Below are 22,359 nucleotides of genomic sequence, written 5' to 3'. Positions count from 1 at the left end.
CTCCCACACTCTCCCGTGTGCGGCATCCCCCGCAAGCCCACCCGGGATCTGGACCGCCCTTGACCCAAGGGCATCGGGCCGGGACCTTTTCCCGTCTCCATTTCACGGCCGCCGCTCCCGCCTCGACTTCTGCCCTGGCTGAAGATGGCGGCCATCCCCCCTGAGCCCTCACTAAAAATGGCGGCTCCCTCCCTCCGCCCCTGCCACCCGCCAACCCCCAGTGGTGGAGGCGGAAGCAGAAGTGACGTCCGCCCCGTCCCGGCGGCGGCGGGCCCGGAGGAGGCGGCGGCGGGGAGGGCCCCGCCAGCGGTTGCCGAGTAACGGCGGAGTCCGGCGGGGCTCTGTGGGTGAGCGGGGGCGGGCAGGGCCGCGGGCAGCTCCGTCCCTCTGCCTCTTGACCCTTCTCCTCCTGCCCGGTGTCACCGCGCCGGCCTCGGCTCCTCGCTGTCCCCTCAGCGGCGGCGCCTCCCCCGAGTGTCGGCGGGGGCAGGGCCTGGCGGGGAGGCTGAGGGGACGGCGCTGACCTCCAAGCGCTGGGGAGGGTGCGAGCTGAGGGCTGTGGGGAGAAAATCTGGTGTTTGGCGAGCAGGCTGCACCGGCACGGCATAAACCCGGCACCGAGCTGGGTGAGCGGCCCGAGGGGAGAGGGCAGAGGGCAGAGGGAAGGAAGAGTTGGTCCGGGTGGTAGAAATCGGTCTGAGCTGGGTGCCCTCCGGTGTGGGTTGGGGTGTGGGTTTTTTAAATGATTGGGTGAGAAGTGGGGGACTCCTCTTCACGCCCCTGCGTGTATTGAATGTTTTGGTTACTTTTATGTAACTTTTCGTTTCAGTTGCATAATGGCAGAAGCCTCTGTCTCTCCGCTGAAGCACTTCGTGCTGGCTAAAAAGACAATCACGGCCATCTTCGACCAGCTGCTGGACTATGTCAGTGAGGGAGCAACTTTTGTGGAAGGTTAGCGCTCACCTGAAGCACAAGGGCCTTGCCCGCTGATGGTTATGGAAAGCTGATTGCATCACTTGGGCTGCTGTCATCCCTTTCCCATGAGGGTGAAAGCTTAACCATGCCACTCTTTGTTTGTCCTCTTGTGGTTTCTTTTGCATAGCAGAAAGGACAAACAGGTTCTCCCATTATTTAACAGGAAAGTAGATCAAGGGGATAGAACACAAAGAACCACTGGTTGCACCCTCAGAAGTTTTAGCAGCCTGGGGATGTTTGCCTCCACATAGAGTTGGTGGCTCACCACCCCAATGAGCTCTGCAGGGAGAAGACAGCCCAGCCTGCCTGGTGTATCCATGAAAGATCCCAGCTTTCCTGTCTGAAGGAGGTAGCTGTCACAAAGAGTGAGGCACATCAGCCCAGAAGGCTGTGTTGGCAGGGATATCAAAGACAGCAGTAGGATTGTTGATTCATCTGAAGTGATTTGTGTTGTGTTTTCAAAAGTGCTTGTGGTGGAGCTGCTAAATGGCGAAGTATAATATCAGTATCTGTAGTGAAATTTGGGGTTTTTTATCACTGTATGATCAAAATTGACACAGACCTTTGTGGGCATGTGAAGTGCTGATAATCTGGAGTATGGACCCTGTGTATGATTGCTTTTATGTTATTCTTTTTCTTGTGCATAGCAACATACAGGAACCCAGAGCTTGAACATGTGGCAACAGAAGATGAACTAGCAAAAATACAAGCATACAAAAATAAATTAGCAGTCATTGGTGAGGTGCTGTCACGGAGGCACATGAAAGTGGCATTTTTTGGCAGGTAAGGAATGGATTTACCAGTACTTAATTTTATCTGTTTTTCCTCTGGTAGGGCTTAGTGTATTTCTAATTTAAATGCACTGGAATTTGTGCTTCATCATAGAATTACTGTTTGAAATGTGTACAAAACTGTGTTCAATCTTATTGATCCTGAGTGTTCTTTTCATGCCATCATAGTTTAGACACTAGGAAGAAATTATTTAATTTGAGGATGGTGAGAGACTGGCACAGGTTGCCCAAGGAAGCTGTGGCTGCCCCCTCCCTGGAAGTGTTCCAGGCCAGGGTGGATGGGGCCTTGAGCAACTTGGTCTGGTGGGAGGTGTCCCTGCCCATGCAGGGGGTTGGAACTGGGTGATCTTTTAGGTCCCTTCTAAGCCAAACCATTCTGTGCTTCTAAATAGATGCCATCAGGTGTATAGACATGAAGCACTGAGGTATTTTGAATGTCTCTGCTTGTATGTATTGTCCTTTGGATTTCAGTGTCATGTGGGTGGAAAAGTCTGAAGTTGTCAGAAATTTCTAATGGATCTCAACACTTCCAGTAAACATCTGTATTTCAAACATTGTGCCTTTTTGTTCCTTTAAAATTTGGAGAGTGTAGAAAGATGATGAAAATCTGCCTTAGCAAACATCCAGTCAGATATAAAACAGTGAAGTCCTTTTAAAAGACTGCTGTTCCAGTGCTTTCAAATGCTTTTATGTGCCTGGTTAGTCCAGTATCTGTTGGTCCACTTTGCTTCAGGAAGATTGATTTTTTCTGTGCTTGAATTTAAACATGTAGTTCTGTATTTTTTTTCTGGAGCATGAATTTTCCTGGCTTAGTTGTAAAAATTCCATAATAGTATTGGCAAAAAAGGTGTACAATAGCTGTTTTATTTTGCTAAAAATAGTTAACATGAAAGAAAGCAATAAAAGGCTCTGGGATATTGAAATTAGTTACATCTCAGCTTTGGTATTTCACAAAGTTAAAAGTTGAATACACAAGGTGTAATGTGTGATAAAAGTTGTTTTTACAAATGGCAGAAGTTCAGAACAAGGAAAAGAGAATTTAGCTTGCCTTTTGACACTTTGAATAGATTTGCAAACTGTTGTACAATGAGGACTGAGCTTTTTCTGGAAGTAGCAGCTCAAAAATGAGTTGTTGTCTATGTAACTTCATACTGTTGAGTAATAGTTAAACCTCATATTTATGGGTGAGGGGTTAGTGCAAAGTAGAGAGAGCACTGTTGAGAATCTAAGGTGCTTGCAGAATCTTGAGTTGGTGACCAGTTCCTTTTTATCATCAGGGTTTTGGTTAATTTAGCTACCTCTTCCCTCTGAAATAAAGACAAGACTAAGTTCCATTATTAAAGACAGCATTTGCATTATAAGAATTATAGTGAGATATAAATTTGAAGAAATAAAGAAATAAGAATTGAAGAAATAAATAAGAAAGAAGAAACAAGAAATAAATTTGAAGGGGTTTGTATATTGTTTCATATTTTACTCTAGAAGTCTTCGTACAGCTGAGATTATAATCTGATAAAGTGTTCTGAGTTGTCATTGCTGTCTGTGTGGAGAAATCCCAGAGAGCAATGCTTTGAAAGCTTAATGCTGCTCTGCTGTGCTCCAAGTGCTTTTGTTTTCTATCTCTCTAGAACAAGCAGTGGGAAAAGTTCTGTCATTAATGCAATGCTGTGGGATAAAGTGCTTCCTAGTGGAATTGGCCATACAACTAACTGCTTTCTCAGTGTGGAAGGGACAGATGGAGATAAGGCTTATCTTATGACAGAAGGATCAGATGAAAAGAGGAGTGTCAAGGTACAGTTTTTGCATGATCATCACTACTTTTCACAGTAACTGTTTCTTAAGAGGTCTGTCTTTTAACAGTGATTTCAAGTCCAACAAAAGTATAAGGCTAACTTATTCTGCATTTTTAAGTTTCTCTTTAAGAGGGGCTGACAAACTAAATTGAGTGCTTCACAGTTTTTCTTGGATGTTTCAGAGAAACAATTAACATGTGTCTCATGGTAGCATAACATATGTTGAGTGATTTAATTTTATAGGACTGAGAGCAAGCTCTGTTACTTGTTAAGGATTTGGAACGTGCCTCTCATTTGGCCTTATGGTGCTTAGCTTCTTGAGCAGCTCATATTGATACTTTAAACCTCTGAGGCAAATTCATGATTTTGCTCAGTGCCCCTTAAGGAGTTCAGCTTTGTGGCTCCAGAGAAACTCCTGTTTGAGTATCAAGGCACAAGTTCTTTAGATACCAGACCAGGCTGGTATAGAGACTCCTTTGTGGTGCATATTTATGTTTTGTGTTCACTTTATGCTTTCTATAGACAGTCAATCAGCTTGCTCATGCACTTCATATGGATAAAGATTTGAAAGCTGGCTGTCTCGTCCATGTCTTCTGGCCCAAGTCAAAGTGTGCCCTGCTGAGAGATGATTTGGTTTTAGTGGACAGGTATGTTTTCTAGTTTAGTAAATATTTTCTTAAATAAATCAGCCATTACAATGTTTCAAAGAGACTATTTTACAAATAGATTGTGTTGTGGTTGCCAGGTTGCCAAATTATTGAAAAGTGGCGGTTTTGCCTTTTTTCTTTGAACATACAGAGTTTGGTTTTCTGCGTATACTTCTGCCTGCCGTCACCCCACTGACTTTGGCCCTGTAGCAGTTGGAACAAACAAGTGTCTTGTGATTGAACTGAATAAGGGACTTGCTTTTGGCTGAGGACACTTCCTCTTTTAAAACAAACAGCATCAAGTGCAAATAGGTTTTTTTGCAAAACCTGTTGCCCGTCCCCTGTCTTTAAATGCTTCAATCTGATCTTGTGGGGTGTGAGCAATCTGGATTTCATTCAAAAAAGCTTCTAATAAGAGTTGCAGTGCCTACATAATGGGTCACCTCCAAATGTAATTCTGACTGTTGTCTCTGCGTGCCCTTTTGTTGGGTTAGTGTTTTCTACAGTCTGTGTATTTGAAGAGTTCTGAAAGCTGTTTCTTTGGATTTTTTTGCCTCTGTCAAATGCCTGTATTCCTGGCTATTTTGAGGTGTGACCTGGCAATATTTTTGCAAACTGTTAGGTGATCTCTACCCAATGTGTGAATCAACATACATTGAATTTGAGTAATTCACTCAAATATGAGTGAATTTGTAAGTATGATTTCTTCATATCCAGCAAAATAATATCCAGATGTATTTTGATAAATTGTAGTGCTTTTTGTTATATCTTTAATCTTAAAACTTGGAAATCTCAGGGGTTTTGTCACTGTTTTCTTGGGTGCAAGCTCAGGTCCTGTTGGCCACAGAAAAAGCCAGCCCAGCTGGCACAGGGAGGGGTTTGGTTTGATGTACTGCTGCACTTCTGAGCTTCTGCAGTTGTTCCCTCTCCTTGGAGATATGTGCCCAGCACAAGTGTGCTGGAAGCCCAGAAGGGATCCTTGCTTAGGTATGATACAAGGCATGGCTTGATCTGCACAGCCTCAGTTGAAAAAGGTGAAACATAAAGGGAAAAGAAGACAGCCTGGAATCTGAGAGAATAGATACCTGTAAGGGGAAAATAATCTTTTTACTGTTAAATGTTAAACATTAGAACCAGCAATAACTGAGGTGTTGCAAACATGACCTAATGCTTATATTTCACTTGTTTTTGAAAAATCAGCAGGCCTGTAGTTTTATCTTAATTTTAATCTGTTATTAAATCTGTGCACAGCTTGTATAGCATATCATTTTAAAGAAGATGGATAAATGTGAAAATATGTATTTTATGAACTGGCCTTTTTGATTAAAATTTTGAATACGTGGAGGGGGACCATTCCATGAGACTTCTCTGTTCTTGGCTATTGTGCTCTGCATATTTACTCATCAGAAAATGCATTTTGGAATGAGTAGATGGTCCACTGAGTGAGTGAGTGATAAATGCTAAATGGAAATTGGCTTTTTCTACATTTGCCTTAAGCTTGTCTAAAAGTACAAAGCTTTGTATCTTCTTACAGAGCCCTTAGGCAACCCCATTCTATTTTTATCATTTTCAAACTCAGATACTCCTTTGCTGGATAAATATGAGTTTGTGGGGTGTTTTTTATTCTCAACAGCCCTGGCACAGATGTTACCACAGAACTGGACAGCTGGATTGACAAATTCTGCTTAGATGCTGATGTTTTTGTCTTGGTGGCCAATTCTGAATCAACTCTCATGAACACGGTATGATGTGCAATGATTTTTATGTCACTTCATTTAAATGCTCAAGCAGTTCCATAGCTGAAATAGCTTCTCCTAGACCTTAGCTGAAGCTCACATGAATTAATGCATTTAGGTGTTCTGAATAGGGTTTAGGCAGGAAACAATGTATACCCCTCACTAGAGAAAGGAGAACCAGGGTTTTTTAGCTGCTTCACTTATTCTGACTTGAGCATCACATTTGTCTTTTCTATCTCAGTTTCTTCTCTTATACATGGATGATGTACTGCTTGTCTTGCTTTACAATTGCAAAATATTTGATATTTGTCAGCTGAAGACACTTGTATTATCAAAGAAACAAATTATGAGGTATTTTTTATCCTGAAGTTCAGCAGAATGCACTAAGTAGGTGAAGGGACTTGAATTTCTGCCTTGTTCCTCATGTATTGTCTCAGAAAAGGGTGAATTCCCTTGATACACCTTGTGTTGAGGACAAGTGCTACAGGCTGCCCTCACTGGACTGTGTTTCTTTTTCTGGAGAATATGCAATAAGCATTCATGTTGCATGGTTCTGTGTAACGTGGAGAGGTGTGGATATTTTAACAACTTAGTTCTATAAAGCCTTGTTTTGAGAGCTGTATACCTTGCAGCCAAAATATTGTATGACTTGTGGGAGGAGAGCATACAGGATGGTGAAAAGAGCTGTTGCAGTACTCAAAGATGAAACCAGAAGTTTGCTTTGATTTTCTAGTGATACCCAGTTTTCTCTAAACTAAGTATTGTGAATGTAGACAGTATCAACATAAGGTTTCTAAGTTATTAGAAGTAGGACTGCCAGAATGTAGTACAGTGCTACTGAGAAATCTCCTTGACTTATATTAAGCCTACTGTAGACAAAAAAAAAAATGCTCAGGTTGTTCTGAGAGTAGTTCTGGCATGCAGTGTCTGAACTCTCTAATAATCGAGGCAGTTTTTAATACAATAAAGAACTGGGTGTAAAAAGACAGTATTTCCTTGCCTTCTGCTAAATTAGATTACTGTGGTAGAAATCTAGGAACATAAAATGAGTTCAGAAGCATATTCCAGCTTCTGACCTTAATGCACAAAGACTTGGATACAAAAGAGATGTGACTTAAAAGGCAAAGATAGAAGGTTCTGACAGGATCCAAGGCAAAGAGGGGTTTTGGCACACCCATGCCTTTATCTCCTCCATTATCTCACATGAAAGATGCTCTTTTGCTTTTATTATGGATGGAGGTCAGAAGTGGTTTGCTTTATACACCTACCATAGTAGGTTTGGGTTTTTTAATTAAAAAGGGAGAAGAATAAAGATTTAGGGAGGGAATGAGCAGCTGTATGGTGCTTAGTTTTTGGCTGGGTTTAAGCCACAACTACATAGCAATGAACACCTCATTGCTATGTAGAAACACAGAGCCCTGTGTGCCAGATTACAGTTTGGTGTAATGAAATAACAGAAAAGGCCAAATTTTGTTTGATTCTCTCTTGCTCAGGAGATATGAGGAATGAAAACCAAACTGACTGAGATAGTAAATATGCAGGAGAGAAACATTGGATGTACATCTAGTGGAAAATCTGTTAATTTTGTGCTTGTCAGATCCTTTTATTTGTCTGACCAAAAAAGTCCTGTGATTTTTTGTCAATTGTTGCTCCTTGTTGAGCATGGCTGGAAGCTCCTAAATAGGAATAGGTTTGTCTTGCCACTTGTTTGCAGCATTTAAGTCTTACTGAGTTTTTTTGGTTGCCATGCCTATAAATCCTCACTTAACACTGAGCACCTTGTAATTATAAGAATGGGGAAGTAACCTGTGTCCAGGGTGTATACTGGAGGGAAAGGATGTTGATCTTCCTTGGGATTGAGGCTTTGGCTCAGTTAAGCTCTCTTACTCTTTCTCCTTTTGAATGCTTTCATTGGGGCAGACACAAATGAAGTTGCTTTTAATTTTAACAGTTATGTAGCTGCTGTAAAGCATTTGTATTTTGCTTTGCACTGTGGCAAATGGTAATTCCTTTCTTCATTTACACAAGTTTATCCTTCAGGTAAAGCATGTAACTATCTTCTCACCCTCCTTACACATCACTTTTACCTCTTACCAGGCTTAAGAATATTTGGTAGCTGCTGCACAGCCACAAATTTTTACATAAACGTGATTTTTCTAATATTTCCTCATAAATTCTCTTCAGACAAAGTTCTAATTTCTGCAAGAATAATACAGTTTATGTATGCTTACTGCCTGGCTGACAGAGACTAACATGTCTCCTGTGCCCTGTCCAGAACATGGTGGTGTCCCTCTGCAAAAGCACAAACCTTACTGCAGCACAGAGATTCAGTGTGAGCTCTCAGGGATTCACACCATCAGGACAGACCCATTAGCACTGTGAAAACAGCAGTGAGGGGTGGTAGGTACAGACAAGGGACCTGAATATTTTTTCAGGTACATACATGCCTCATTTTTTAAAATTAAAACATTTAGCAGTGGTTTTTATCCTGTGGCTCAAGCCATACGTCCTCACGCAGCAAATGTAACTTATCTGTAGTGGAAGCTGATGTTGTTTAGTTGAAAATATAGTCACAGGGTGTTTTTCTGGGTATGGAAACCAGATCTGGCAGGGTGACCAGGAACATCTTGGTAGTTTAAATAAGGGAAGCTTCACAGGTTTAGCCAGATGTCTTATTTGAAAAACAAAAGGAGCAGATAGAGTCTTGTTTTGTGTGACCTTTTTTGCTTCCTCTCTTCCCACACAGTATTTTGAATATCAAACAGTTGCAAACAAATTGAACAGAGGGCTAGGAGTATCAAAGGACATGGAGTTAGGTGATAGTAAGAGTGAAAGGAGGAGAAAAAGAAAATGCAATGAACAATGTGATGGTTTTATGGAAAAGTAGACTTTATTTTTTACTGTTTCCTTAACTACTTGTTTTGGAAATGTTCTTAATTTGTATTTGTATTTATTTTTAGAGAAGCTTGCTGTTTATTTGACATTTAGCATAGGCATCAGTTTTAAGACATTTGATGACTGTATGTTTATGTGTATGTTGGATATCTGTGAGTTTTAATGTTAATAAATTCTTTTTCATGAACTTTTTAAAAACTGGATTAACTTTAGAATCTCTCACAGAAGATTGTGTGGCTCTGGTTTGGATGTCTAGGAATTTACTGTTTGTGCTTTAATTCTTAGGAAAAACATTTTTTCCATAAAGTGAATGAACGACTTTCCAAGCCAAACATTTTCATCTTGAATAATAGATGGGATGCCTCTGCATCAGAACCAGAATATATGGAAGATGTGAGTGACTTATTTGGCTCTTATATGGGTGGATATTTTATTTTTAAAAAAATAATAAACATATATAAAGAGAAGGTCTCTACAAGCATAAAAGCATGTGAAGTTGCCTAGGTAATACAGTTATTAATATGAAAACACCAGCTTTTTCTTAGCTATAAAAGGATAAATCATTTGGTCAAGAAATGGAATTAACTTTTTCCTTGATCAGAGAAAAAAAGCAACCTGCAATTCAAGCTACAATATATACAGACAGGTAATGCAATGGCAAGATGGTTTAGAACCTTTTACCTGCACAGTTCAGCTTCTTTTACGTTTTTCTATTACCTTTAATTTCTGTCATGGTAATGCAGCCTGAGGATACAGACTATCCACGTGTGCATGCATAGAGTAGCTGGCAAAGTACAGTGTTTGACAGAAACAGCTCAGTGTGCTCTTTAGATACCTCCAAAGGCAGCCGGGTTACAGAAATACAGTTGGAGAAGAAAATGGTGTTGCTTTTGGGGCTGTTTAGATGGTTAAAAACAATTGCTGCATCAGTAGGGTTAGAAAGCATCAGCTCTCTAAGGGATTGTCCAGCCTCTGTTTCTGACTGATGTTCTGATTTGATGATGTCTCAATTTTTGCATTTCTCTCATGAGCTTTTTACCTTTTTTACCTTTTCCTCAGGTGCGTAGGCAGCACATGGAGCGCTGCCTGACTTTTCTAGTTGATGAGCTGAAGGTTATAGATCCTGTAGAAGCCAGGAACCGCATCTTTTTTGTTTCAGCAAAAGAAGTTCTGAGTGCCAGGAGACAGAAGGCCCAAGGAATGCCAGAGGGTGGTGTGTAGGAACTCTCACTTTTCCTCAAATACAGAAAAATACTCATAAAACCTGATAAAAATATTTCAGATACAGTCACCACGCTGGGGTATTGCTCTCTTCCTTATGGTCTGGTATGTCTCACAGGTGGAGCACTTGCTGAAGGATTTCAAACGAGACTACAAGAATTTCAGCATTTTGAGCAGATATTTGAGGTATTTATGATGGGCTTTACAGACTGCTGGTTATTAATGCAAAGGTAGCTTTTACTTATGCTTAACTTTAATTTTACTGAACATAACCTCTGCTAACAATTAGAGGACTTTAAGCTATTCAAACCATGTGTAACATCTTTGCTTTCTCTATGGGTTTGTTCATCTGTTCTCACCTTGAATAGCAGATAGTTGTTAGAAATAAGTATTTTTCTGGCTTTGCTCCTCCTGCATTGTCTCATCCTGGTTTTGTCTTTGCCAAAATTGAATGGCTTTTTACTCCTTTTCCACAAGGGCTGAGAGGAGGAACTGTTACTTGTCTAGTACATCCACATTCCAGATTTTAGTATCAGTTCCCTGATGGAAAAGCCTGCTCATCCCAGGACTGATATGTGCTCAGTGTATCTAGAATCATCAAAACAATTTAGAAACAAACCATCAGTGCTAGTTTGTTGTGATATCAGAAAAAAATTGGACTATTTTTGAAAGGTTTGTAACTACTTTTATGTAGGTTTGTGACTTGTGTGAAGGCAAAAGGCATTCCAAAAATAAATGTGATGCTCTTCTCCAGTGCACAGGCTCATTAAAGTTGCTACACAAAAAAAAAAGGTCCAGGCATTACTAGGAACACTTGTAAGCAGTGGTGAAATTAAGATTTTAGAGATTTATGTAGTAGCTTGAAAAAGTGATGTTACTGTGTGTGTCAGCTGTATAACAACAAAGAAAAAAGATATGTGGTTCTAAAGGAAAGGGTTGGATTAGTGGATCAGTTCTAATTTTTTTATGTTTTAGTGTAACAAAGTAGCCTGTGTATCTTTGTCTGAAATTTTTCAATGAGGTAAATAAAAATGCCTTAGCAAAATAACAAAGAAGTGCATGCACAGTCTGCTGGGTGCATGCAGCAGTCCTTAGTGGACATTCTATATAAAACTAAACCCCACTATGCTTCCAGTTGTAGCATTTCCCAAATTACTTAAAAAAAACAGTAAAAGAAAAGGTGTCTGGGGGAGTGGACAAGGGGAGGCCTGGTGGAACAGGAATTTTGGCTGTAAATTGGAGTGAATAATACAGCCAGAATTAGTATGCTACTGCAGAAACCCTTCCTAACACTGCACAGGAATGTTCTAAGTTGTGCACTTACAGACTGTATTGCTGTACTGGAAGGTAACTGGTTTTGGTTATACTGTTGAAATGTACCTTTTCTCTTTGTTTTGTTAGATACTTATTTACTGACTAACAGCAAAGCTACTGCTGTCCCCCTCTGACTTTTCCCAGTCATTTAACCTAACCTTTGTGTTCTTCCTAGTGCTCTAACTTGGATTTTCTGATTGTGTTGTGAGTGACTGTCATCCTTTTATCTACCACATACTAATGTTGAGAAGACTCTTTCCTCTGTGTCTTGTCTAGCTCTTACAATGTGCTGATATTTATGAAATTCTGGCCTTTCATTGCTGATTTCTAGATCTGCTTCATCGAGGAACAGGGGATATATTTTACCCATTTTGTTTATTTTGGTTTGATCTATTATTTTTAGATAGCTGAAAATTTGTTACCACAGCATATGCTGAAGTCATAGGCAAGTCTTTTAAAAATCTGTGCTATGAAAGTTGCATCCATAGACTGGGAACAAATTTTATTAAACAAATCCATAGATTTGTACATCTTATATCCATATCTTTCTTTGATAGAAATTAGCTGCTTGCTTTCTTCCCCTCAAACACAGATGTTGCTACTTTGTTGCAACTTTGTACAGGTTGAATTCCAACAATACTTAACTAACTCAGGTTAATTAACTCAATTAACTTAAATAACTCAGCTACATAACTCAGAATGTGCAGTTGCTTGAAGAAAGTAATAGTCTTAATTTATGGTTTTTTGGAATGGTTTTGCTTTTGTCCAAATTGAACATTTGTATATCTCTTCAGTCAGTGTCCTGTAATTTGTAAATCACTTGTACAGTATTCAATATTTCAGATTGATTAGAAGCTGTATCTTGGGAGCATTCTGTGTTCTGCAAATAAGCTAATATTTTCAGGGCTACTTCCCAACTTTTTTTTTTTTTAGTCCTGTGAGATAATCCTTGTTTCCTATGGCTAATTTTATATTTTGTTCCTGAATGGTCAGTATTGGCATTAATATGTCAAAGCTGATTGACAGAACTGTTTCTTGAAACTAAGTGTGGTTGTTACAGCAAAGACAACTCAAGCCAGGCAATACTGAGAAAATTCATAGTAGATATTTATAATTCCTCAAAAATAGTTTGGAAGACTTTCTGAAGAGTTAGATTTATCTTATGTATCCTTTTGAGTTTTCTTTTCTTTACATTATTAATTTCTTTTAGAAGAGTAAATACCTCTGCACATTACTGTGAAAGAACACGAAGATACAGACATGCTGCTATAGACTCATTTCAGATTTCAGTTCTGTTTTCTATTAATTTCTATATACTTTCTCCCTTTTTATTTCCCATTGGTTTAAGTTCATGGTAAAAATTAGCAGCATGTGCTTTCTGGCAGTGAAATTCCTGAATGTGTTGACCTGGAATTGCAGTAATGTGTTGTGGCTTGGGCCCCTCGCAGGAGTGTATCTCGCAGTCAGCCGTGAAAACCAAGTTTGAGCAGCACACTATCAGAGCTAAACAGATCATAGATACTGTGAAAAACATTATGGACGACATAAACGTAGCAGCAGCTGAGAAAAGGTAGGTTGGTTGGAGAGCTCCTTGGCTTTGGTTTATCCAGGCAGGATAAACCTAAGGAGCCGTTTCTATGCTGGTGATTTTCTTGGGTGATTATGGACTTTAAAAATCACTTTTCTCACTTGGTAAGAAACTGAGAATTTCTCTCATTCTGATGTGTCATTCTGACTGCTGTTCACCTGCACCACTCTGTCTGGTCCTTGGTCTGTGACTTCTGTATAGGGATTGTGGTTTAATTTATTCTTCATTACTGACTTCCAGTGACAAGGGCAGCCTGTGGGTTTTCAGATCTTTCATCAAAAAGATTTCAAGCTTTATGTTTTTCTAGCGGTATCCAGCATTTCAGAAGTGATGTTTGCCCAGCCTTACCTAAGTTTTTTGTTAAGAGTAACGCTGAGTAAATGAAAGTGAGGATATAGACACTTAATTTTCCAAGTGGTTCAGGTACTGTTAAGGGTTGAGAAGAGCCCAAGCTAGCTGAAACTTGGCCCCTGGCCCTTTCCATGTAGTATGCTTCAGTATCTTGCTCATGTAATCCTTTTAGTGCTAATGATAGCAGCCCATTTACTCTGTCTGACAGTCTCATATGTTCTTTGAGATTTGCATATATATGGGGTTTTTTCCTTCCTTCCTCCTCCTGTTACTTCTTGTCTCTCTTGTAGACTGTGAACTTGCTGTCATGTTTAATCCTTGCCATCCATCTCCTTTCTGTGCCTGTTAATAGTCTGTCTTCATGTTTCAGCAGACTCCACTGTACCCATCAAACACACTCATCTCCCTGAATATATCAGCTTTTACAAACTGCCTGTTTTCATACTCACTTGTCTCACATTGTCAGATCCTGTGAAAACATGCCATGAAATGTTTGAAAATGTTCAGATACTCTACTTCTTTCTGTCAGCTGACCTGCTAGAACCTGTGTAGTGACCCCTCTTAATCTGAATTGCCCTTTGGTGTTTCTGCTTGCCCTTCAAGACATAACTGCTTTTATGGATTTTAAGCAATTTTTACTTAAACGATAGGTGAGGGATCTCTGAAGAGAGTTGTTTGTGATGAGGTTAGTTTCTGCCACCTCCCCTTTGCTTTGCAAGGTCATCAGACCCATGTCACTGTTCAGGAGTAGTTGAGTGGTGTTGGTGAGCAGCAATAGGACAGTTTGGTGGGATTTATCCTTTTGTTTTTAAATCAGGATAGGCCTAAGTACTAAAGCCCTCTGATTCCCCTTGCCTTTCTGACTTGTAATTATGTACACTGTAACAAATCCAACTCCAAATGCTGTTTTTGTAAATACATCAAAACCCAGCAATTTGAGCTATGTTTGATCAGTGCAGCCTTAAAGTTCTCCTGTAAATTTAACACCTATATTGCAGTTATTCTGAAACAGTGCCTCTGCTTCGTTCAGCCACTGTCATTTTGGATTCTTTTGGCTGCTCTGTAAACCATTGGCTGGGTGGTCCATGCCTGGATTTGGGGCTTGTTTCATTACTGGGGGAATACCTGCTGGTGATGGGGATGTCCTTTCTGCCATGCTAGAGTCCATTCAATGGAAGAGAGGGAGGATCAGAAGGACAGGCTGGACTTCGTTCGAAATCAGCTGAACATTCTGACAGAAGATACTAAGGAAAAAATCAAACGAGTTACTGAAGAAGTAGAAAATAAAGTAAGTAATGGCAGCATGAAAAATTTCTCAGATTCAAGCATTCATCTGTAAGGCAGCTCCTTTAGGTGTCCACCCAGCCTAGAAAGTAAGTTTCAAATGTTTAGTATCTTCCTTTTCCTACAGTTAAAAAAAAAAAGGAAAACCCAAACGTGTCAAAGTGGGAATCCTTCCTGACTGTGGGGTCCTTGGTTCTTTTATTCTAACAGTTAATGCAGTTGTGTGTTTGCACTCTGTCTGGAAGAGGAAAGAGAAACATTTTGCCTTTACCATGTTCTTCCAGGTCTCCTCTGCCATGACTGATGAGATCTGCCGACTTTCTGTTTTAGTTGATGAATTTTATTCAGATTTTCACCCTTCTCCTCAAGTACTGAAGCTCTATAAGACCGTAAGTTTTCTTTCATGTTTTGAAGCTAATTTGTCCTTTATTTTCTACCCCTGTATTTTAATAATTTCCATAGGACTTTACGTGACATTTTGTTTAAGCATTGCAGGATTTTTACTTACTGTTTATTATATGTGTATCTGCTTACCTAGAGCTGGAGAAGGTTGAAAATATTTTCTGCTTTGTTATTGGAAGGATATTAATTTTTGTTTCAACTGTCTTTTTACTGGAGTGGTTACTGAAGCTTTAATTCACTGACATCCTGATTTGTGATCTTCTTCTTTATAAAACTTCCATAAATTTCTCCTTAAACTGAATATTCCAAAGGAGCATACACCTCTGTTTGCTTCTTACCCTCAGACTTTGTTAATGAATGGCTGCTGTAACTCCCTCCTGCCTCAGCCTTGTTGATGAGCTGGGAGCTCTGCAGTTGCAGGAGGTCTGTCCAGAGGAGCTTATGGGATCTCTTCATCTTCGTGTACAGCAATGAAATTGGCTCCCATCAAAATGACAACAGGAAAGGCTTAGCAGAGCAGTATGGTAGTGGTGTGCTTTTCACTGTCATGGTTTATGGAAAATAGAGACTTTTTCATATGCCTTTTTAATTATTATACTCCTAGAGATGCCTTTCCAGTGTCACTTTAATTTGGTTTTCAGGCATAGTGTGTGGCGGTATTTCCATGGTAACATTCTTGTCTTCCCACTGTAAATAACAGTGCTTAAGTGTTTAACATACCTCTGCTCTCTATAGTGAAACTGGTTAGGTAAATCTAAATTAATGAGCACATATTCTTTATAAAATTTCAGGAGCTTAACAAACACATAGAAGATGGTTTGGGGAAGAACCTGGCTGACCGTTGCTCCAGTGAAGTCAATCAGTCAATGCATCAGTCACAGCAGGAGATGATTGGTAAGATGAGGAAGGAAGAATGTTAAGACTTTTTGTTCAAAGGAAGATAATTTAAGGAAACTTGCTTTTAAAAGAATTTTCTTTCTGGTTGTGATTTAACATTAATTGAAAGCCATCCTAGATCAAGGCTGTTGAGCTCAGTGGCCTGTCTCTGATGTTAACCAGTAACACATGTCTGGTGAGGAGAATATTGAGCCAGGGTAGCTATAGTGATCCATCTCCAACTTAGAGACTTGTGAGTCAAAGTACTGCATCTGGATTAATGGTTTAAGCAAGTAGTAATGGAGCTGTCCGCTGGGAACATGTCTAATCCCTCTGTAAACCCATTTAGACTTCTGGCTTCCACAACAGATGCACAAAATACACTCATTTTTAGATAACATTTCTGTGGCATAATTCTCTCTATAGGCCCCTCCAGATTCTGAGTGCAAAACAGGATAATTTCACAAAATATTTGTGCAGTCTGTTTTTTGTTTATTTGTTTTGTTTGTTTTTAATAAGTAGTAACTTTATTGCATATCTATCCCTCTCTTCTGATCTGTTTTTGCTAGTAGCAGATTCAGAATAAGACAATGGAATTCCATGAAGCCTTCTGTCATCTTATGCAATAATGTTACCTTTTCTGCATGGCAGCCCAGAACTGCTAGACAAACCAACTTTTTCTTAGTCTATCCTTATCTTTTGACCATTGAGAGAGGTTTTTCAATGAATTTGACCATTTTGTCCAGCAGTGCTTTCTCTATGAGTTGATTTTGCTTGACTGTTTTCTTTAGCAGAGCCATAAATTACTTGTTCTGCTATGGTCAGTGCTGCCAAAATGTCCACCAAGTTTACAAATAAATACAAAAACTGGTCAGTTTATATTCTTGTAGATCACAAAGCTGCTCAGCAGTGCAAGGATACTACTTGTGAATAGACTGTAAAATTTTAGTATTAACTCACCTTTTCTGGTTTATTTCTAGAAAATCTGAAACCGTTGTTGCCTTCTAGTGCTCAGAATCAGCTCCACTTGTTAATTCCATGCAGGAAGTTTGACCTTAGCTATGACTTAAACTGTCATAGTCTGTGTGCAGATTTCCAGGAGGATATCATGTTCCACTTCTCCTTGGGATGGACTTCACTTGTAAACCGTTTCTTGGGTCCTAAACAAGCTCAAAGAGTGCTGTTTGGATTAGCAGATCCCAACTTGCAAGTGAGTGCTTTAGGGATGAAGCTGACATGAAGTGCCTTATACTATCTTGATAAGAATATATGGATTTTTACTGTATTTGCCCCTACTGTTAACATGCTTGCTGCTACTTTCCCCCAGTCCCTTTGTGTGAAATATTTTTGGTGAGAGTTGGTTTTATTGGATTATATTCAGGGTTAGAATGGAACAAAAAAAAAACTTCCACTGCCTGTCAGGAGCAACATTCAGACTTCAGTGCTGAAGAGTTTCCCCTGAAGTAAATCAAACCCTGACTATGTGAGAATAAAACCACTCTGTTGTGTAGTTCCTTAATGCTTTTTACTCAGGCTGCCATATTCCACTCTTCTAGATCCCTCGTCCTTTAGCTACCACCCCATCTGCTGCCAGCCTCCCTGCCCTCACTCCAGAGAACGCATCCCAGGATGATTTTATGGTTCCCTTGGTAATGAGTTTAGCTTCACTGACATCACGGACCTCCATGACCATCATCGTTGTTGGCGGAGTGGCAAGTAGCATTAGCAGTGTTCACTGTGCTAGAACACACAAAGGTTAAACTGGTCTTTCCTGTTTGGGGTGCAGCTTGAAACATGTAATGTTCTGCATGTAGTTCACTGGATACAGTTTGTAGGGAGAGAATGAGTCTGCTCACTCTGAGCACAGTTGGATGTTCTCTCTCTTTGCCATATGATTTGATGGCACTTCATTCCATTTGGATTTTGTGGGAGCTTTGCTTTCTCCTTCCTCCTTCATGAAAAAGTGGCAAGGCTTCTGTAACCTCTGTGTTCTCCATGCCACTGGGGTACCAGATCATTTAAATACAGCTGTATTACCCTATAGTAATGAATGGGAATAATACATTTTATAAACTAATCTGGTGAAAGGGCCATGAAGATGACTTAAGAGGGTGGAATCAGATTTTACTCTGTAGGATAAATTACTAAAACTAATGAAGAATCCTCTCTTTCAGATTTGGAGAACAGTCGGCTGGAAACTCATCTCTGTTTCCTTAAGTATGTATGGGTTGTTGTATCTTTATGAGAGACTGACTTGGACCACCAAAGCAAAAGAGAGAGCCTTTAAACAGCAGTTTGTAAACTATGCTACTGAAAAGCTGCAAATGATCGTCAGTATTACCAGTGCAAACTGCAGCCATCAGGTGCAGCAGTAAGTATCACACTGGAGTTCCCCTCCTGGGACAGGCAATACCTGTCCATGGACCTGTGGTGTTCTGGGCTGTACATGGCTGTGTGGGAGGGCAGCTTGAATGGCCCTGGGTATTTGTTACAGGGGAGGTTTTTTTTAAAGGAGTTTGAAACTACCACCAAAGGTGAATATGTAGGTCTCTGTGTGTATGTGTGTGAGTCAGTCTGAAGGTGGAGATTGTCTTTGTCCAGCACCTTACTCTGAAGAGGTGGGAGGTGGCTCAGTTCTGGTGGAGGCTGACTTGGGCTGGTTTGGATGAGCACTGAACCAGCCCCAAGGCATTTGTGCTGCTTCAAGGGTTGGCAGGGACCAGTTCTAAGCAGCCAGTCCTGGTTCTTCTGCACTGCAGACAAGGAGCTTAAAAGCCTTTCTGAAATATTCCATATTTTCTTTTGTGTCTCTTTCCCAAATACTTTTCTGCTTATCTCTGCAAAGTATTATCTGGGTGGTTGTCTCCATGAGCTTCTCCTGTTGAAGTGTTTTGATTAAATTATTATTTCAGAAAATTAGCCCTGCTAAATGAAACCTCTAACCACCAGGGTGCAGAACACCTCTCCTGTGTAGCCCAGGGAATACTTTACTAATACAAAGCTCAGCTTCAGCAGAGGAAAGAGAATCGTCCCCGTGTCCAGCAACCGTGTGTCTCTGTGAGGACATGGAAGAGCTGGACTCAAACCAGTGCTCCAGTGAGGTGAAGTAGAGAGGAGATGGCTCCTCTCTTGTGGGCGAGCTGGCTTGCTGGTAATGGGTTTTGTTTCCTTTGTGTAAGGAGGAATCTTGGAACTGAGGTTGGAAGCAGGAGGAGGGCAGGATGGGGTGTCCCAGGCAGGCTGGGCACTCCAGCCCTGCAGAGGGCTCGTGTCCCTGGAGCTGTGTGCTGAGTGTGTCAGGGGGCAGTGCAGGCTGCTCCTGCAGGGCACTGCCAGAGTCCCCACCTCAGACTTGTACCTGTTGATGCTCAGTGAAAAATTGGCAGATGCAATGTTGGGATAGACCAAGGTGCTTTTTGTATTTTTTAAGTGTCTTTTTAAAATTTAAAATATAATGATACTCCTGTTTTCTGCTGTTCTGTAATCCCTTTAACAGCTGGGAGACTTTGATTGCTGTGTTCCACTGCACACTGCAATGACATGTGATTTGGGGATTTTTAATATTTTTTTTTCTTCTTACTTTTTTTTTTTTGGTAGCAGACACTTCTGTAAATCATGAAACTTCTTTTTCCTTTAGGGAAATGGCCACTACCTTTGCTCGGCTCTGTCAGCAGGTGGATATTACCCAGAAAAACCTGGAAAATGAAATTGCCAGGCTTTCAAAAGAAATAGATCAGCTGGAGAACATTCAGACCAACTCCAAGCAGCTGAGGTAAGCCTGGATGTGACTGGCCATGAGCAAATTGAGTGAGGTTGGTGCTTGCTGTTACTTTCTAGTTGAAATGCAGCAGGCACAGGTGGAGAAATGCAGCAGTACTTTTTTTCTTGTAACTGCACAGCTCTGGTTAAGTTCAGTAAGTATGTTTCTACCTGGGTAAATGACCAAAGCTCCAAATATGCTCTTGTCTTAGATCATCTTTGCCCTTGGCTCTGTTTACTGAATGGGAGAGATGGCTTTCTCAAGAATATTAATCTTCTGTAGGTAAATTAGGTTGGCACCTTCCAAAGAACCTTCCCCACAGAACCCAAGAGCAGTGGTGTTGCACTGAGTCATTCAGAGCAGTCACTGCTTTTCTTTTGGTACAACCTGAAGGTGTTTGCAGAAGAGAAACCTGCAGCAATAGGTGGTTCAGGGTCTTAGCAGTAGCCTCAGCTTTAGTTTTGGGTTCTTTTCCCCCCTCTGTGAGCCTGCCCTGCCTGTGGGCATGAGGCATTGAAGTCATCCAGACCCTGGTGTGCAGCTCTGCCAGGTTACACACCAGAAAGCAAAGGACAGAACCAGGGAAGTCCCAGATGGGCCTTGCTCAGGGGAAAGGAAAGGTGTGGCAAGGAGCTGGTGGCTGCCTGCAGCATCCACAGCTCTGACCAGAGCACGTGTTTAGGTTTTCTTAGTGGGTTTCAGGAGCAGAGGAATGGAAAGTGAACACTGATGTTGGTTCAGTCTGCTTTGTGCTGTTGCTGCATTGAAGTAAATCCATTGCTTTTGTTTGTTTTACAGAAATAAAGCCATTCACCTTGAGAATGAACTGGATCGCTTTACAAAACATTTTCTTCAAAAGAGTAAATGAAACACCCCTGCTAGCTTTCCCAGTGATCCTTTGTAGGACAAAGTAGAAATTTTACAGATGAAACTTCTCTGTGAAGTCACATAAAATGATTTATATTTTAAAATGTTACTTTGATTACACTTGTTAATTATTTTAAAACTTGGACTCTGATGGGGAACTTAACTGCAGTACTCTGGGTACTTTCTTTTGCAGATTTTGAGTTAAAAATTACCCTTAGACACTACATTTCTTTGGGCACTTGACAATAAAACCTCAAATTCTTATTGGTTTTCATTAGTATTTAGCAGTGGCAAGTCTTGCTTCCTGGCATCCAGGAGGTTACATGGGGAAGAGCTTCTCACTGGTGGCACTGTTTCCTGCTTTCAGTCGTGTAGCAATTAGCCAGGGATGGAGGATGCAGCTTTCTCACTTGTGTTTTTGTTTAATGAAGGGAAGTATGAACTCCAGCATGGGGAATGGACTGTTTGGAAACCAAGTGAAATTGTGCTGGGCAGCAGTTCCTTAAATGGATGTGAAAGACAATAGTAAACTGCAGAGCAGTCACCAAGGAAAGGCAGTAGGCTCTGGTTTCCCAGAGAAAAATCCTTTAGACAGGATGGCATTGATGAAATTAAACCAATTTCAACCATTTTATCAGATTTTTCACAGTTGGTGAAGTGGTGAAGATGGTCATAGGGCCATGAGAGCAGGGCTAGGAGCCACGTTCAGGTGAGCTGCAGGTGTGTCCCTGGCAGGGAGTGGATGTGCCTGACTCGGGTGGTGCAGGCTGGATGAGTTTTGGCTCAGGGGGTACCCTGAGCATTCCCTTGTTTCTGCTGTAGACCAAGGCTCTTCTAGGTGAGACTCAAGGCAGTTGTGTTCTGGAGTTTACCTTTGCTCACCTCCAGCAAAGCAAAACCTCTTTAAAAAAAAAAGAAAAGTGGGTTTATTTTTTGCTGTTGCCATCTGCAGTCATGTAACACCTACTTTTTTCTAACTAGACTTTTTAAAAATAACGTATTTTAGAAGAGCCTTTTCAGAATATTTATATATTTTTATGTATGTGTTAACATGACTTAAATGAAATATTCAACTTTAAGACTTGGAGATTTGCTATTTTTCAGCAAAGGGCTATCATAAAATGAAACATGTACAATCTAATGCTAGAGTCAGCTAAGTAGTTGAAGACAAAGCACTTATATCACCATAATGTATTTTGGTGTTCTGACTGCAAGCACAAGCACAGCTCTCTGGGACCTTTCATTGGCAGTAAGCATGAGGAGCCTCAAGGACTTTGAAGGGAACTGTGGAGTCCTAAACTGACAGCCCAGCCTTCTGTGTGTGAGGTAACAGCTGTGTATTGATGCTCTTTTTCTGGAGCATTTCTATGGAGATAAAACTTTACATGCATGTGTTTGACAGTTATTTATTAAAAAAAAATCCTACTCGTCTGCTCTGTTAAGTTATTTGGCAGCTGCATCTCAGGTGCAAACCTACACCATGGATCTCTCTTACCTGCACTGCACCCCTGGCCTGGGGCAGAACTGCTGAGGCTGAATCAGAGAAGGTGCTTCTGCAGGCAAGTGCACTCTGTACAGCTGCTCCACTGATCACTGCAATGGTTTGGGGAAAATGCTGCTGTAACCATAAAAAAGGGTGAAAGTGTCTGCCCTGCAGGGAGCGTGCTACTGTGTAACAGGAATTCTGAAACCCAGAGTGAGTGAGTGTTCTGAAACCTGCTGGGTTGCCGGTGGGGGAGTGGTGGCTCCCATCCAGCTCACTTCACTGTAGTATTAACACACCTCCTCCTTCCTCAGGCAGAACCAGTACAGACACACTGCTTTGGGGAAAAAAAAAAACCCAAAACAAACAAATCACC

At 40.8% G+C, this 22,359-nt stretch overlaps 1 protein-coding gene across 4 annotated transcripts; it reads left to right on the top strand.

The window, feature by feature from the left end:
- The first annotated feature begins 236 nt into the window (after positions 1-236).
- MFN1 (mitofusin 1) lies at positions 237-21,931 on the top strand. Of its 4 annotated transcripts, none has more exons than XM_030455964.1 (18): positions 237-347; positions 830-951; positions 1,623-1,758; positions 3,395-3,557; positions 4,082-4,206; positions 5,840-5,948; positions 9,123-9,230; positions 9,897-10,050; positions 10,177-10,244; positions 12,821-12,942; positions 14,473-14,599; positions 14,880-14,984; positions 15,789-15,891; positions 16,854-17,083; positions 17,430-17,585; positions 18,048-18,244; positions 19,511-19,645; positions 20,432-21,931. In XM_030455964.1, exons 2-18 carry the CDS (start codon positions 837-839, stop codon positions 20,499-20,501), a joined length of 2,223 nt encoding a protein of 740 aa, XP_030311824.1. In that variant the 5' UTR covers positions 237-347; positions 830-836; the 3' UTR covers positions 20,502-21,931. The 4 variants fall into 4 exon arrangements, with proteins under 4 accessions (XP_030311824.1, XP_030311826.1, XP_030311827.1 ...); XM_030455966.1 differs by having other exon boundaries at positions 265-343; positions 20,432-20,639; XM_030455967.1 differs by lacking the exon at positions 237-347 and adding an exon at positions 363-554 and having other exon boundaries at positions 20,432-20,639.
- The last annotated feature ends 428 nt before the right edge of the window (positions 21,932-22,359 follow it).

The sequence above is a fragment of the Calypte anna genome, chromosome 9, assembly GCF_003957555.1.
Source record: "Calypte anna isolate BGI_N300 chromosome 9, bCalAnn1_v1.p, whole genome shotgun sequence".
NCBI lineage: Eukaryota > Metazoa > Chordata > Aves > Apodiformes > Trochilidae > Calypte > Calypte anna.
The sequence above is the reverse complement of the archived record's forward strand: the minus strand, read 5'-3'. Positions and strand labels throughout refer to the sequence as shown.

Bases quoted from the DNA above. Each gene is read 5' to 3' on its own strand.
- MFN1 (XM_030455964.1), top strand. From the start codon at position 837: ATGGCAGAAGCCTCTGTCTCTCCGCTGAAGCACTTCGTGCTGGCTAAA. The intron at 15,892-16,853 runs GTAAGATGAGGA...GTTTATTTCTAG, and splicing joins GTCACAGCAGGAGATGATTG to AAAATCTGAAACCGTTGTTG. The intron at 17,084-17,429 runs GTGAGTGCTTTA...CCACTCTTCTAG, and splicing joins TAGCAGATCCCAACTTGCAA to ATCCCTCGTCCTTTAGCTAC.